This window comes from Mauremys mutica, chromosome 1, assembly GCF_020497125.1.
Source record: "Mauremys mutica isolate MM-2020 ecotype Southern chromosome 1, ASM2049712v1, whole genome shotgun sequence".
NCBI classification, from domain to species: domain Eukaryota; kingdom Metazoa; phylum Chordata; order Testudines; family Geoemydidae; genus Mauremys; species Mauremys mutica.
In genome coordinates this window covers 4,943,215-4,960,596 of record NC_059072.1, presented here as the reverse complement: position 1 = coordinate 4,960,596, position 17,382 = coordinate 4,943,215, and the positions used below count along the sequence as shown (strand labels likewise).

The 17,382-nt window shown below is 53.5% G+C and overlaps 1 protein-coding gene across 1 annotated transcript; it reads right to left on the bottom strand.

Moving 5' to 3' along the window:
* Nucleotides 1-7,183: 7,183 nt before the first annotated feature.
* LOC123355259 (regenerating islet-derived protein 4-like) lies at nt 7,184-16,312 on the bottom strand. The gene is given in 6 exon segments (XM_044997539.1): nt 7,184-7,495; nt 8,632-8,746; nt 10,214-10,351; nt 10,647-10,741; nt 15,007-15,086; nt 16,230-16,312. Coding segments are annotated over 6 exon segments (579 nt in total). The 3' UTR covers nt 7,184-7,427.
* Nucleotides 16,313-17,382: the final 1,070 nt, after the last annotated feature.

The following is a 17,382-nucleotide window of genomic DNA, read 5'->3' as shown; positions in this document are numbered from 1 at the left end:
CCGCAGCCCGGTCACACCAGGCTCTGAGCAGCCTGAGGCCTTGCTGGCTGGGCGCATTCGCCCCAGAGTGAGGCAGGCTGGCTGGGGACGTGGGCTCACCACGGCCTGCTGCATTTCCCAGCCCGGCTCTTTCTGTTTCCCCGCGGTCCCTTTAGGTTTCATTTCTCTGAGTTTCAGTTTCCTGATCCATTGCAAGAAGAGCTGGCAGGCGCCCAGGCTGGGGAAGGGGGGGCAGCAGCAGAGACGTCACCCCCCCTCCCCTCTGTGAACTCCCCCCGCCCCCTGTGAATTCTCACCACTCACACGCATGCTCCCCCCGCCCCCCTCCCACCCACTGCTGTGGTGGGGCTGACCCTGGCTCTGTGGGGCCCTGCAGAGGGTTGCAGGGGTTGGGGGGGATAGAGGCAGGGCTGCGTCTGCCCCTCATGCCTGGTGTTCAGTCACTGGGGGCCTGGCTGGTGGGAGGGAGCCGCGTTCCCCACAGGCCTGTCAACCCTCCGAACCCCTCCCTGTTGGCAGCGCCCAGGGGTTATGTGAGCAGGGAGTGAAGGAGCTCTCCCCTGACATCTAGTGATGGGCTGCGGGAAAAGACTCCTGTATTTACATGAGACATAAAAGGTTGTTACAAGGAGGAGGGAGAACATTTCTTTTTTCTTACCTCCGCGGACAGGACAAGAAGCAATGGGCTTAAACTGCAGCAAGGGAGGTTTAGGCTGGACATGAGGAAAAACTTCCTAACTGTCAGGGTGGTTAAGCACTGGAATAAATTGCCCAGGGAGGTTGTGGAATCCCTGTCGTTGGAGATTTTTCAGAGCAGGTTGGACAAACACCTGCCAGGGATGAGCTAGGTCAGTGCTTCTCAAGCTACCTGATGTGGGGGATCGGCAATTTTTTCCCCAATGTGCCAGAGACCGGTGCCATATTATTATCCTATTTGACGCTCTTATGAGGAAACTCGCCACGGACAGGCAGCTGATGACTCGTGGACCGGCACCGGTCCGCGGACCACCGCTTTGAGAAGCACTGGTCCAGATAATACTTAGTCCTGCCCTGAGTGCAGGGGACTGGACTAGAGACCTCTCGAGGTCCCTTCTAGTTCTGTGATTCTATGAACTCACCTTTGTCCTGATATCCAGCAGACAGAGCTGCGGTGCCAAAGGAAAACTGTTGGCTGCTGGTGCTGGGTTACAAGTCACTTTTCTACTGAGTGCAGGGGACTGACAGATTGTTACCATGTTAAGTGAGTAAAGGGCAGCAGAAGTGGGCTTAGCCTGTCCTGGCGCAGGCCGTCACCCTCCAGTGAAGGGCACTCGTGAAGCAGGGTGTAGGCAGCACCTCTGGAGACACGTGGTGCTGGAGCAGCTCTTGTCAGTGGGGGCAGCTGAGGCATTGGGTCACCAGGGCACTCTCCTGTGCAGCTCCCCACTCCTGCCTGGCCGGGGCACGGGGAGCCTGGGACTCCACACGCCACAGGTGAGGTCCCAGCCCACCTTCCTCAGGCTGGGCTTTTGCTGAAGGGCTGCACTCGCTCTTTACAGATGCTGTAGCTACTGCTGCAGCTCAACAGGTGTGGGCTGTTGCAGGGCTTGGCAGCTCCCTGGCATGGTGAGGAGCTCGTGCCCAGAGCACAAGAACAGGAGCAAAGTCTGGGTCGAATAGTTGTTCAGACATCCACCTTTTTCCAAAAAGCCAAAGAAACAACAAAAAAGACAAGAACATTCAAAGCACCTTATTTGTGTTTCTATTGCATTTGAGTCCAGTAAACAATAGAGACTCCTGTACGTTATTTTTATTATTGAGTCTGCAAAATACAAACCCTACATTGAAATAAATTACAATGGCTTGGACGTGTCTATGTGCATATTGGTTTGTTTTTCCTAAAGTTAATGAAGTCTTTTAGAAAAAATTGTCAAAACGGCCACCAGCAAGTGCACAGAGGCCACCAAAACTTGTGTTGTGAGAAGCCCTGGTTTAAAGACAGAGCTAATTAGGCTCAGTTGAGAATAGTTGTTCTGTTAAGGGGTCACTAGGGCTGTACTCACGGATAATGAGCTCTAGCTGCCGAGCCATCGACCTGGTGTGGGACGGTGGTGCAGGGAAAGAGAGCACCCGAGCAGTGAGGTTTCCCGCTACCCACCAAGCGCTGGGTTAAGTGGTGGAACCTCAGGCCGTGGCATCACAGAGAGCGGCGGGCGGCAGCAGAGAAGCAGCAGCAATGCCAGAGTGACCGATGGTGGCAGAGCGAATCATAGAATCATAGAATTCAAGATCAGAAGGGACCATTATGATCATCTAGTCTGACCTCCTGCAAGATGCAGGCCACATAAGCCGATCCACCCACTCCTGAACCACTTCTCTCCCTTGACTCTGCTGTTGAATGCTCCAAATCGTGATTTAGAGACTTCGAGTAGCAGATAATCTACCAGCAAGCGACCCCTGCCCCATGCTTCGGAGGAAGGCGAAAAACCTCCAGGGCCACTGCCAATCTACCCAACCCCAAATATGGCGATCAGCTGAACCCCGAGCATGCGGGCAAGACTCTCCAGCCAGACCCTCTGGAAAGGGCTAACAATATCCTATCATTGATCCATTGTACTAATTACCAGTGTGGCACGTTATTGACCTATTGACTAAACCCGTTATCCTATCATACCACCCCCTCCATAAACTTATCCAGCTTAATCTTAAAGTCATGGAGGTCCTTCGCCCCCACTGTTTCCCTCGGTAGGCTGTTCCAGAATTGCACTCCTCTGATGGTTAGAAACCTTCGTCTAATTTCAAGCCTAAATTTCCTAACTGACAATTTATATCCGTTTGTCCTCGTGTCCACATTAGCACTGAGCTGAAATAATTCCTCTCCTTCCCTGGTATTTATCCCTCTGATATATTTAAAGAGTGCAATCATATCTCCTCTTGTCCTTCTTTTGGTTAAGGAAAACAAACCGAGCTCCTCAAGTCTCCTTTCATACAACAGGCCTTCCATTCCTCGGATCATTCTAGTGGCCCTTCTTTGTACTCGTTCCAGTTTGAATTCATCCTTCTTAAACATGGGAGACCAAAACTGCACACAGTACTCCAAATGAGGTCTCACCAATGCCTTGTATAACGGGACTAGCACCTCCTTATCTCTACTAGAAATACCTCGCCTAATGCATCCCAAGACCGCATTAGCTTTTTTAACGGCCACATCACATTGCTTACTCATAGTCATCCTACGATCAACCAGGACTCCTAGGTCCTTCTCCTCCTCCGTTACTTCCAACTGGTGCGTCCCCAGCTTATAACTAAAATTCTTATTAGTCATCCCTAAATGCATAACCTTACACTTCTCATTATTGAATTTCATCTTGTTACTAATACTCCAGTTTACAAGGTCATCCAAATCTCCCTGGAGGATATCCCGATCCTTTTCCGAATTGGCAATACCTCCCAACTTGGTGTCATCCGCAAACTTTATCAGCCCACTCCTACTTTTGGTTCCGAGGTCAGCGATAAATAGATTAAATAAAATCGGACCCAAAACCGAACCTTGAGGAACTCCACTGGTAACCCCCCTCCAACCCGACAGATCACCCTTCAATACGACCCTCTGCAGTCTCCCCTTTAACCAGCTCCTTATCCACCTCTGGATTTTCATTTCGATCCCCATCTTTTCCAATTTAACCAGTAATTCCTCATGCGGTACCGTATCAAACGCCTTACTGAAATCAAGATATATTAGGTCCACCGCATTTCCCTTGTCTAAAAAATCTGTTACTTTCTCAAAGAAGGAGATCAGGTTGGTTTGACACGATCTACCTTTTGTAAAACCATGCTGTAATTTGTCCCAGTTGCCATCGGCCTCAAGGTCCGTAACCACTCTCTCCTTTATAATTTTTTCCATGACTTTGCATACTACAGATGTTAAACTAACAGGCCTGTAGTTACCCGGGTCACTTTTTTTCCCCTTCTTGAATATAGGAACTATATTAGCTAATCTCCAGTCGAACGGTACAATCCCCAAGTTTAGAGATTTATTAAAAATTATCGCTAACGGGCTTGCAATTTCACTCGCCAATTCCCTTAATATTCTAGGATGAAGATTATCCGGGCCCCCTGATTTACTTCCGTTAAGCTGTTCAAGTTTGGCTTCTATCTCAGATACCGTAATGTCTACCCCCCATATCTTCATTCCCATCAGTCCCTCTACCACTATTCCTTAGCCCTTCATTAGCCTCATTAAAGACTGAGGCAAAATATTCGTTTAGATATTGTGCCATGCTAAGATTATCCCTAATCTCCACTCTGTCTAAAGTTTTAAGCGGTCCCACTTCTTCCTTCTTGGTTTTCTTCCTATTTATATGGCTAAAAACCCTTTTGCTATTGGTTTTAATCCCCTTCGCTAGGTCCATCTCCACCCGGCTCTTTGCCTTTCTCACTGCTTCCCTACACCCTCTGACCTCAAAAAGGTAGGTTTCTTTGCTGATCCTTCCCATTTTCCAGTCCTTGTATGCTTTCTGTTTTTTCTTAATCACCCCTCTGAGATGCTTGCTCATCCAGCTCGGTCTAAAACTGCTACCTACGAACCGTTTTCCCTTTCTCGGGATACAGGCCTCTGACAGCTCCTGCAACTTCAACCTGAAGTAACCCCAGGCGTCTTCCGCCTTTAGATCCCTAAATATGTTAGTCCAGTCCACTTCCCTAACTAGTCGCCTTAATTTAATAAAGTTAGCCCTTTTGAAATCGTAAACCTTAGTCTCAGATGCAATTTTGTTTATCCTTCCATTTATTTTGAACCGAATTAGCTCATGGTCACTCGAGCCAAGGTTGTCCCCTACAACTATTTCCTCCACAAGGTCCTCGTTACTCACCAAAATCAGATCTAAAATGGCATCCCCCCTCGTCGGTTCAGCAACTACTTGATGAAGGAATTCATCAGCTATCACGTCTAGGAAAAGCTGAGCCCTATTATTACTAGCATTTGTTTCCCAATCTATATCCGGGAAGTTAAAGTCCCCCATGATCACACAGTTCCTATTAGTATTTACCTCCTTAAAAACATTAAAGAGCTCTCTATCCATATCCAGGCTAGATCCCTGGGGGCAGCAGGGTCAGTTGTGCTGGATGCACGTTCTGGGGGTGGGAGGTGAACCCACAGGAAGGCCCCTCTGAGCCCTGGGTCTTTGTTGGCCAACTGTGAGTGGGGTGCAGTGGAGGGAGAGGGTAGCGATGTGCTAACGGGACATTTGTTCCTCAGTGGGTGGGAAACTGAAGCAAAGGGCATTGCGCAGCGTGCTGTGGGGTCGGGTTGGCTGATGATCACATGTGTTTGAATGTGGTTGTGGTGTTTCCCCAAACGAATGCTGGGTTCCCTCTCCCTTCCAATAGCAGTGCTCTTTGGTTACACACAGACTCAGTGCCTGCGAGTGGGGAAGCCTCTTGGAGGTGCCTGGGACGGTGTTAAATTTTCCCAGATTACTGGGTGGGGGCTCGAGCTGGTTGTTTGTGGCAGTGTTAAGAGGGACCCCTAGATACTGAACCTGACCCCTGGTGCTGCCGACTCCCCCTGGCAGAAGGGTGAAGTTACGCTGTGGTAGGCCACGCCTAGAGGCCGCACTCAGGTCAGGGCCTGTTGTATTGATTTGGATGGAATAGCTGGGCCAAAGGTGTTAGTTACGCCTGAGGGAATTCAAAACTCTGCAAATGTTATTTGTCAATAGATAAACGGGGCTGCTCCAGTGTGGGGCACAGGCCACTGGCTGCACAGAAGTGGGAGATCACACTGCAGCTCTACCCCCCAGGACGGGACTCGGCAGTGAGGTTGCTCCGGACCCCGATACACCACAAGGGCTGGGCCACCCCAGAACACCCCAGGGCCCTGCCCCTCTGCACCAGACACACCAGGTGTGGGCAGGCAGGCTCAGCCCAGCAGGATCCAAGTGTGGAGGAGTTTAGTGTGGGAGGATCCAGCTGTGGGGCAAGAGAGTTTTGTGTGGGGCCGTCTGGGTGTGGGTGGCTCAGTGGGGGATCTGGATGCACAGGGGCTCATTGGTTCCAGGCGCAGGGTTAATGGGACTCTACGGGGTGGTCAGGGGGTCAGCAGAGGGGGCTGGGTGTGGGAGGCTCAGCGGTGGGGGGCTGGTGCAGGGGAGGGGGGCTCGTCAGGAGGGGATCCAGGTGCAGGTGGTTGGGGCTCAGTGGGGTGGGTGTCTGGGGGGCTCGTTCAGGTGGTCCAGGTGCAGAGGAGCTGGGGCTCATTGCCGGGCTCCTGCTGCCCCCCCACCCCTGCTTCCCCTCTCCTCTTCTCTTTCCCACTGCCCCCTCCCCTTCCCAACACCCTTCCTTCCCCACTGTCTCTTTCCCACACCACGCCACCCCGCCCCCCTTGCCCTGCCCCACTGTGGGCACTCAGCACTGTACAGAACACAGGCTGGCTCCCAGCTCCCAAGTGGCACTAGGAACCAGGAAGAGGCGTCCAGCTGCAAAGGCAGCAGAGCCCAGGGACAGCCTCTTTCAGACCCGCAGCTCTGCGCTCGCTCACAGAAATGGGGTGTGTGTGTGGCATGTAACCCCATGTGCCCCACACCTCACCTCTGTTTGGGGGGAAATGCCCCCAAATTTCACCCCTCCCCAGCAACCCCCCCTTTCTGCAGGGAAGCAAAGACATTTTGTGTATGGCGGGGTGCATGTGCGGGAAGGGGACGGGGGCATGTTTTCTGCACACACAGTGGTGCAGAATTCCCCCAGGAGTGGTAACATAACCCCGTCACTGTCCAACACTGACCAGCTGGAAACAAGGCCCAGGGGCTGGTATTCAGGGACCTCACACTGCTTAGTACCCTGGTGGCAAATGCTTCCAGCTCTGAAGGACAATGATGTTTACACAACAGCTAGTCACGTCCCTGCTTTGAGGAGCTCAGGGTCTGAGTGGAGATGAGACCAGGAGGAGATGGGTGGCCAGAAGAGAGAGGAAACTCTGGGTATTGCAGATATCGGGAGGGAAACCAAGTCCTGTTCCTTAGCCAAAAGGTCTGACCCATCCTGCCTCCCTCTGGGGGTCCCAGTCCTCTCCTCCCCTGGGATCTGGGCGGGTCAGGACACAGTCAGAGGGGGCTGGATGGACGCCGCTACCTGGGGCCAGGAATGGGACAGAGGAGACACACACAGACCTGCATGCTCAGGAGAGTTTATTCTTGTCGTGGGCTGCAGGCACTGAGGGGAAGGGCGGGAAGGGGCAGGTGTGTAACTAGAACAGAGACACTTGGGGGAAGAGGGTTTGCAGCTGGGGAAGTGAGATCTGGTCTCTCAGGGAGGGAGGGGACAGGCCCTCCATGCAGCAAAGGCATCGGAAAGTCTGGGACGTTGCCTGATCATGCCCAAGGAGCCCAGTTCTCTTGCATCCCAGGCGCTGAGCTCCCACTTCAGGTGCAAGCGAGCGACTCCCCTGGCTAGGGTCGATACTTGCAAACGTAGGCGTTTTTCTCATGACACTGGTTATCGTTCCATTCCAAAAAACCTAGAAGGCAAAACAGAAATCACTGGGGTGGGGGAAGGGCGAGTGGGGCCATTACTGCCCTTACAGTGACATCCCTCCTCGTTGCACCCTGCTGAGAGAAGACCCCCCCCGAGCTGCTGGGCATGAGGCTGTGAGGATGAGGAGGCTGGAGACGAAGCCCCATGTGCCTCAGACAGGGACAGGCTCCATTGCTCCCTGAGGGACGCTGTGTCAGCGGGAGACCCTCTTCTATTGTGCTGGAATGTGTCTGATGAGAGCACGACGGAGCCTCTTGGTGCTAGGTGCTGTGTCCATACACACACTGACAGGCAGTCCCTTCCCCAGAGAGCGCATAGTCTAAGGAGACAAGAGGTGGGAGGGGAAACTGAGGCCCTTAGTGGGGAAGTGACTTGCCCAAGGTCACCAGAAGATCAGTGGTAGGGCTGGGAACAGAACATTCAGACTCGTGAGCATCTGAGGCTGGGCATGGTCCGTGAAGAATGAGTCACTCATGAATTAGCGAGTGAGCTTTCCCTGTTCAGCCAGCTCTCCGTCCTATTGTCAGTGAATGGGGTGAGACCTTCAGCTCTGCTCCATCCCGCATGCCACTCCAGCAACACGGACAGCAGGAAAATGGCTGAAATGGCCAGCTGGGGGTTCCTCTTGCATAGGGGAACCCAGCAGAGACAGCTGCCCTGCCCAGTCCTGGTTCCCCAGCATAGGGGACAGGCAGGGATGTGGCTGAAGCCCTGTGCTCTGGCTGTCCAGGTTGTTACTGCCACTGTCAGAACAGCCCTGAGGCTGCTCTAAATTGCCCTGGGGCCAAAATAGCCCCCGGCTGCCTCCAGAATCAGGGTGCCAAAGGCACCAATGGAAGAACCCCGCCTGCATATCACCTAGTGGGCAATAGCTCTGCTTGGGTCTTTCCCTTCAACTGATCGTCTGCGGCCAAATGTACAGGACGGCCTGTCTCTGGCTGGAGCTGAGCCTCAAACTGGGACACATGGGGAGGAATTTTCGGGTGAGATCAGGGGAGAGGGAGCAGCAATGTGAGCTGAGGGAGAAGGAAGGGTGACAGGACAGGAGGCCATGCCTGCAGAGAGACCTGGAGTGTGTGGCTCCTTCATTGGTGAATGTGTATTTGAATGTCTGCTTACCTGTGAAGTTCGCCAGCTCAACGCAGTACTCAACACCATCTTTATTGTTTGGTTCCCCGCCGTTCCAAGCTTTGTAGTAATACCGGGAGGCATCAGTCCACCTCCAGCGTCTGTACTGCAGAGACAGGGGAGAAAAGTCTTAGGGTCCCCAAAAGAAGAGATCTTGGTGACAAGGCACCATAGAAACACCTAAAACCAACACAGAAGTGCCCCACTCAGGCAGTGGGAGAGTCGGGGAAGGGCTGTGGGGCAGTCGGTGGGGAGAGGCCAGCTCAGGGGGATGGGACCTGGAGTCGCTGATCTAATAGTAACACTTAGCACATGAATTTCACCTTCTTCCTTCCATGCCCTTTGCCTGTATTAACAAATCTCCGCACCATGAAGCAGTCACTCTGGAGTGTGTTCTAGTCCCTAGTGGGCACAACCCCCTGGGGGGCACTGGTGGTTTTAAGGTGGATGATCTCATCCTGCTTAAGCAAAATAAAAGTGCATCTGTGATGGAGCTGCCGGATGGATCAGTGAATGGGACACGGGGCCTTTTCCCCTCCAGTGGGCTCAGTGTCAGTCTGACCCCAGTTAGCAGGACTGGGTAGCTCAGTAGAATCAGAGAATGGGACATGGGGTGTTTCACCTCTAGAGGTGCTGGCTCTGGCCTGGCCTCAGCTCATGGGGGGACTAGCTGGCTTCGGGGGTCAGAGAACTAGTGCCCATCCATTGCCAGGGCCAGTTAAGGTGGATAGTTGAGGACACTAGAGAAAGGGACATGGAGCCTTTCACTCCTCCCACACTGGGTCCAGCCCGGCCTCAGGTCTGGGGCAGGGGATCCAGGGGCTCAGTCTGTGTGTGCTGTTCAGGGAGCCTCCTGACCCCAGCGCCTCCCTGTGCAGGGGGGAGGGAAAGGAAACTGATGGAGACAAAGCTTCAGAGGGAGCTTGATAGGTTTACGGAGGGGATGGTGTGAGGGGGTTGCCAGCCATAGCACGGGCTGGACTCGGTGACCCTGGAGGTTCTTTCTAGTTCTATGTTCATAACGGCTCCTTCCCCCTCTGGGACGTCCTTCCCAGCCTGTGACTGCTCCCCCTTCGTCTCCCTGCCCTAAGGAGCTGGGGGCTCTCCTAAGGAGAACCAGGCCAGGACGGGATCCCCAAGGGGTAGCAGAGGCTCAAGTCTTGGGCAGGAAAAAGTGGCTAGAAAACTTGTTGAGAGTGGAGTGGAGCCGGGATGTGGGGTGCAGGGGGAGGACACGGCACATTGCATGAGCTGGGAGGGGGAAGGGAGACGGGGCAGTAGCTGGAGAGGCAGGTGCAGGTCAAAGGTCAGTTTGATGATGGGGAGAGCAGGGCCTGGCTGATTTAGAAGGGAAAAGCCAAAGGGGAGTCGGAGCTTACGGAGGGATGGAGACGGAAGGGGTGCGGGAGGGCAGGGGTTAAAGGCGGAGTGCAGATGGGAGACCCTGGGAGTGGGGGAGGGAGATCCTGGCAGCCCCTATGAAGGGCTCATGGTCTCTGCCCAGTCCCTGGGAAACAGAGTCATGGCAGGGGCGGAGCAGCTGCCAGAGGCAAAGTAGGCTCTGGGCACTCACCTTCCGGGGATCGTGGAGTCCGATCCAGACTTTATCCTTGAAGCCTGACTCGGTGATGTATCTGGCCACCACGGTCCCTTCTGCCGCAGTGAGAATGGAGGCGAGATGGGCCCCATTGTGGTGATACTGACACTGCACCTGCAGCAGGGACATCAGCACAGCCTGTTACCCCCCTGCAGGAGGACGCTGTTTGGCACTGGTGTGGGGTCCTGCCCCACCAGGCTGCAGCAGGAGCAGAGATGGCTGTGAGGGGAGAGAGCCCCCATCAGTGCTCCCGAGCCCCAGGGCCTGGCACCAGCCACATCACTTCTGCAGCCTCCCCACCCCACCTCTGCATGGGTACACCCCGGGGCCAATGGTGATGTCACCAAACCCCGTCAGCCCCTGCCCACTAACCCCCGCACCTGGTGGATCCCTGAGAAGAGCCTCGTACCTCAGCCTCCGACCAGGACACCTTTTCGGGGAAGAACGCATAGCATCGATCTTGGTAGAACAGCCAGTCACTGGGACAGGGCGTGGCCACTATTCCTGAGCCGAGGGAGGGGATGGGATGTGGAGAGAGAACAGTGTGGTCAGAGGCTCTTTCGGAGAAGAGAATGGGAGCAGAGCTGCCGGCAGTCATCCTTCCAGCTTCTCCAGATCTCCCCAAATCCTGTGAACATTTGCCCTCTCTCAAAATGGCCACTATCTCCTATGACTTTCAATGGGGCTGAAGCCAGTCAGTTAATAGCTGCCACTCCCTTGCCACCTTTGTCCGTGGCAGTGCGGCTGTCCTACTGAAAATTACCACTGTCTCCTCTCCAAGGGGACAGGAGCTGGGCTGTTCTAAAGGAAAATGGTCGCCTCCTATCTTCTGCGCAGGAGCACTGGGGAACCTGACGGGAAGGAGTATCAAGGGGGTTGAGTCAGAGGTAGGGTGACCAGACAGCAAATGTGAAAAATCATGACAGGGGATGGGGAGTAATAGGAGCCTATATAAGAAAAAGAGCCGAAAATCGGGACTGTCCCTATAAAATCAGGACACCTGGTCACCCTAGTCAGAGGGGACTATGGGGTGAGGCTGGGGAGCAGTGGATGTCAGTGGGACTGGGAGCAGAGGGGAGGTTGGGGGCACTGGAGTTTAGTAGAGGCTGAAGGGACACCACATACTGATTTGCCAGACGAGTGAGGAGGGCTTTGAACTAGATTCAAAAGGGGCGGTGACAAAGTCACCTGTAGGATTTTAACAGAAGGTTAGATGTGGTTGGGGGGAGGAGGTGGAAAATTATAAAAGGGTGAAAGGATCAACAAGAGGGATAACAGTGCGGGAATCTGCTGTACATCTCAGATGTCTCTACACAAATGCAAGGAGTATGGGGAGTACATGGAGGAACTGGAAGTATTAGTATATAAGCTAAACTATGACTTGATCAGCATCCCAGAGATTTAGTGTTCTGAATCTCACGACTGGAATATCGCTAGAGAGAGGTAGAGCTTGTTCAGGAGGGACAGGCAAGCACCACATGGCTTTTAAAAGGGGAACAAAGAGTATCTGGGAAATTATAGACCAGTAGCCTGAGTTTGATACCTGCAAAGATACTGGATCAAATTATGAAACAATCAAGTTTGTAAGTGTAAGCAGAGCCAGGATGAGCTCTACCCTGACATCTGGTGGCAAATTATGGGGAGTGTGGAAAGGAATTTCAGGTATTTGCATTGGCATTTCAGTTATTTGCATTGGCACTCCCACCCCACCTAGCATAGCTCACAGCAGCCTGGGATGGTTATTTTGACAGCTTTGGGATCCCCAATTTCTTTGTTATTGGGGCAGGAGGAATAAAGTGGTGTCACCCTGATTATGTGAATGAGGGACTATGAGACTGCTTTATGACAGAGAGTCTCACCATTAATTAAGTAGTACTTGCTAGACAAGGGACATGGGTGCCAAAACCCAGTGAAATGAGAGAGGTTGGAGGCTGGTATGGGTATGGCCCTGGCCCCTTTTGAGGGCCTGGAACACTCCTTGCACATCCTCCTCTCTTTACTGTTAAAGAGCAGAGCTAATTTTGTTTCCATTTGAAGTCTAGCTAGAGGCTGCTGAGCTGAATTCACGTTGGGCCAATGGTGCACCAGCACTGGGGCTCCCCTACTACAAGCTGAAATCACTAAAAGAGCTAAACTCACTGAGCTGAGATCACTGAGTGCTGTGTTAGCTAGTGGGGGAGCCTGAAGATCTATCACCAAGTGGCCGGCAGAGTGGAGCAGTTTGCAGCGTGTTGGAGCAGCCCATGGAACAGTGAGCGAAGTGGAGCGGTTTGTGGGGACGGCTGGAGCGGCTCACGGGTCGGCTGGAGGAGCGGCACAGCTGGTGGAGGGGAGCCAGTCGTCGTGAAGGCTGCAGCAGAACTCCATGGAGAGGTGGAGCAGTTGGCCCTGGCCCATGTAAGGTGCCCCTTAACACCCTGTGTGTGCCCCCCTCATTTCCACCCAGGCTGGGGGGTAAAACTCTGCAGATAAACTTTTGAACTCTGGGGTGGCACTGACCAGAGACAGAGACTTTTGGGTTGTTGGACTCTGGGGTGATTGGACTTAAGACCCCAAGGGGGAAAGGACATTGCCAAACGTACCTGGAGGTGGGTTTTTGTTGCTTATGGTTTGTGTTATAATCCTGTTTGTGCTGTTTCTTCAGCGTGATGCCGCATTGTTTCCCTCCTTTATTAAAAGGATTTTGCTACACTCAGATTCCGTGCTTGCGAGTGGGGAAGTATTGCCTCCTAGAGGCGCCCGGGGGTGGTGGTATGTAATTATCCCATGTCACTGGGTGGGGGCTTGAGCCGGTTTTGCATTGTGTTATTGAAACGGAACCCCTGGATACTGAACCCGGCCCTTGTTGCTGCCAACTCAGAGGGGCAGAAGGGTTACATAAGCATCTAGAGGATCATTGGGTTATAAAGTAATGGCAAACATGGAATTGTCAAGATCAAACCATGCCAAGCCAACCTCATTTCCTTCTTTAACAGGGTTACTGACCCCGAGAAGAGGGGGAAGCTGTGGACTTGATAGATCTTGATTTAGAAATGCTTTTGACACAGTCCCACATGATCTTCTCATAAGCAAACTATGGAGATGTGATCTAGGTTAAATCACTATAAGGTGGGTGTAGTTGGGGAGGTTTGCTTGTTTTCTGTCAAATGAGTGGAACACATCTTGCGGGTCCCTTGGGGGGGTCTGTCCTGGGTCTGGTACCATTCAACATTTCCATGAATGCCTTGGATAATGGAGCGGAGAGTATGCTTATAAATTTTGTGGATGACACCCAGCTGGGAGGGATTGCTAGCACTTTGGAGGACAGGATTAGAAGCCAGGTGGCCTTAACAAATTGCAGATATGGTCTGAAATCAACCACCTGAAATTCAGTAAAGACAGGTGCAAAGTACTTCACTTAGGAAGGAAAAATCAAACGCAGAACTACAAAATGGAGAATAACTGGCTCGGCTGTAGTCCTGCTGAAAAGGATGTGGGGGTTATAGTGGACCACAAATTGAATGAGAGTCAACAATGTGATGCAGTTCAGACAAAGGCTACAATCATTCTGGCTCACGTTAACAGGAGTGTTGCATGTAGGACACAGCCTGTAATTGTCCTGCTCTGCTCGGCTCTGGTGAGATCTCAGCTGGAGCTCTGTGTCCAGCTCTGGGTGCTGCACTTTCAGGAAGAGGTGGACAAGATGGAGAGATTCCAGAGGACAACAACAAAAACACTAAAAGGTTTGGAAACCTGATCTGTGAGGAATGTTCAGAAAACTGGGCAAATTCAGTCTATAGAAAAGAAGACTGAGGGATGACCATAGAACGGTCTTGACATCTGTTAAGGGCTGTTATAAAGAGGATTGTGATCAATTGTTCTCTATGTCCACTGATGGTAGGATGAGCAGTAATGGGCTTAATCTGCAGCCAGAGAGACTTATGTTCGATATTAGGAAAAACTTGCTAACTCTCAGGGTAGTGAAGCTCTGGAACAGGCTTCCAAGGGACACTGTGGGTTCCCTGTCAATGGAGGGTTTTTAAGAACAGGTTGGACTAACACCTGTCAGGGATGATCTGGGTTTACTTGGTCCTGCCTCAGTGTGGGGGGCTGGACAAGGTGACCTCTGGAGGTCCCTTCCAGCCCCACATTTCTATGATTCTCTGATAGCTGAGGGCCCAGAGAGGGAAGGGAAGGCAGAGAGCTAGTGACAGATGGGTGGGGGAAGGGATTAGGAGTATGTGGCGTAAGTGCAGAGATTTGTGGGTTTAAGGAAGGGGTGCAGGGGGAGAGAAATACTCTATGGGTCCCAGGATTTTTCTTTGCATGGGGGGAGGGGGTTGGATTGTCCATGGCACAGGGATGAAGCTCACAAAGAGGCAGAATTTTGAGCCCAGTCAAAAGAGATGGATGTCACTCGTTTGGGATGTTACTGGCACATTTTGTTCCCTGGTTGGGATGGGACCCGTCTGCCCCGATGAGGAAAGCCCCCCTCTAAGCAGCAGCAGATGGGGGCGGGTTTAGTTCCCAGCCTGTCTCTCACACTCAGCCCCAGGAGATCTCAGGGATTCCCTCTGCACTCAGAGCCGGGGGCAGCAGGAAGCAGCCCTTCTCCTTGGGCAGGTGCTGAACCACTGGCTGGGGTCTGGATTAGTGGGGTTGGGGCTCTGGGGACCCATCTGTGATGGCCACTCCTCCATGATGGGGCTGGCGGCCTCTGAGTGAAATGAATTCACTTCCCACTGTGGGAAAACAGAGCCTGGGGTCTCCAGCTCCGAGCAGGGACTCACCTTCCAGCGAGGGGTTAAAGATCAGGCAGCCGAGGAGGCAGAGGCTGAAGTAGGCGACTGGCCCCATCTTCTCACTTCTCCTGGGGAGAAAACCCACAAGGGAGATGGGGCCATGAGAGCCTGAGACAGCCCCTGGAGCAATCTCGCCCCCATCCCTTGTGGGGCATTTCAGTGCTTTGGAGCTTGGGCTGTTTGCTAAAGAGCCTGGCTAGGCTGGAAGGGGCCCGAGAGGGATCCCGTCCCCCAGCCCGAGGGGATGCAGCTCGGAGCCCATCTACCTGGTTCCAAAGGGCCCTTCTGCCTCTAGCCCTCACTGAGCCATGACCCAGGGACAGAACTGGACACTCGGCAGGGAGCCCGGTCCAGCTCCTCAGTGGCTGGGCTCTGCAGGCAGCAGGGAGGTCGGGGTCACTCAGATAGGACCTGGGTCCCAGGCAACAGGGTCCCATATGCAGAGCAAAGTGGTTCTCAGCAGGGGCATTTGCCATCTCCCGCTGTCCCTCTCTCCCCAGTGCTGGGGCTGGCAGGTCCCCACGGTAGCCACCTACATGGAACGTGGAGGGAGAGCAGAGGTGGGAGGAAGGAAGAGTCTGGAAGAGGCACCAGTGCCACCAGGATGGAGGCCAGTCTGTGTGCACGTGGCTGGAATGCCAGCTGCAGCTGCAGCACCTCTGCAATAGTTCTCTGACTAGAGACCAGTTTAGTGTTAGAAACCTGGAGCCTCTCAACTTATCACCCAGCACCTGGTACATGAAACACCCACTGACCCCACCCCCAGGCCTTTCCCCCACTAACAGGTGTTTGAATCACACTCATATTTCCAGCTCCAGGGAGACTGAGTGTCTGGAAAGCCAACACTGTGTGGTTGGGATGGGGGGGAGGGGTGATAGTCGCTGCACCTCGTGGTGGGGGTTGGGATCCCTGTGGCACCAGGCCTGGGAGAAGGGTCCCAATGGGAGAGCTGCCCGGCAGAGTGATGCTCCGTGGGGACTGGACACAGGACTGGATGCCAGGCCCAGCTCTGGAGGGGCAGAGCGCTCGGCAGGGCTCTGCCGGGCGTTAGGGTGCTGCATGCAGGGCTGTGCTGGGAGGGAGGAAGGGGTGAGACAGAGACGGCCCCGGATCAGGGGACTCATCCAGGGCACCCGCCCCTGTAACGGATCAGCTGCCACCAGCCACCCGGAGCAGGAGGAGGAAGAAGCTGGAGGAAGCCAGGGTCTCACCTGATTGTCTCTCTGTGTAGCTGCTCTGGTGCAAGGTTGGATCAAGTGCAGCCTGCATGCGACACTGGCCGTGCCTGGGGCATTTATAGACCAGTGTGGGGAAGGGGAAGGGGGAATCAGGTGTCAATACTGAACATGCAAATCTGTGCTAATGAAGGATACAATCATTAAATGCCCAGGCAAACAGAGATAAGAAGAGCCTTGACACACCCATCCACTCGGCTGTGAGCAGGAGGAAGCGTTTGTCAGGGCTCATATAACAGATAAAATAAAAGCTGTTCCCTCCCCTCTCGTCGGTCAGCGCTGAGGTCAGTGTGGCTGTGGGGAGCCATCGTGCCCTGGCTCTGACTGGCCCAACTGCTCACGTCCATCTTGTCCCGGGAGTGTAAATCAGCTGGAGTCCCCCTGAAGTCAGTTGGGGGATCCCCAGCGGGTACAGGCCGGTGTGGGGCTACTGGAGTGCTTGGGGTCAGAGCCCCAGCGGGTGGGTGTTGCTCAGCGCTCTGCTGGAATCACCGGGGCTAGAACCCCAGCAGGTGTGAACTGGCCAGAGCTCCACAGGAGTCACTGGACTCGCACCAGCTGGGGCCTGGCCCCCATCAGTGCAGGGAAAATTGCAATTCCCGGCCCTCAAGCCCAGGGAGCACTCGGCCCATCACGCGCCCTGTGCTTGGCTCCTCAGCGCCCTGCACTGGGTGTTGTCATTTAAACCTGTGCGAAGAGACTGGGAAATGCACCATCCTCCCTGGGGGGCGATTTACACCTACTGGGCACTGGTGTAAATGGTGACGTGTGGGGCCAGGGGAAAGTCAGGCCCAGGAGGACTGAAATATAACTTGAGGGTGCTGCCTGTGGCCGAGGTATTGGCCCTGTAATGGGCTCCCCACACTCCCTAGTGTTTGTCTCTCTGCTGTATTTCAAAGGAGCCTGTTACCCTGGTATCTAGGTGCTACGGTGTAAGACTTGCACCCGAAGTGACTGTGTTCTCACATATCTGTGGTTTGGCTGCTTATATTTGGGGATATTTATTGACTCTTTAATATGGTCATCATGGCTCCTGTTCCAGTGGCAGGGGGCAGGGCTTAGGGCTTTCTGGGGCTGGACAAATGACAATTATTAATCTTGTCAGTAAGTACATATTTCACAGAAGAAT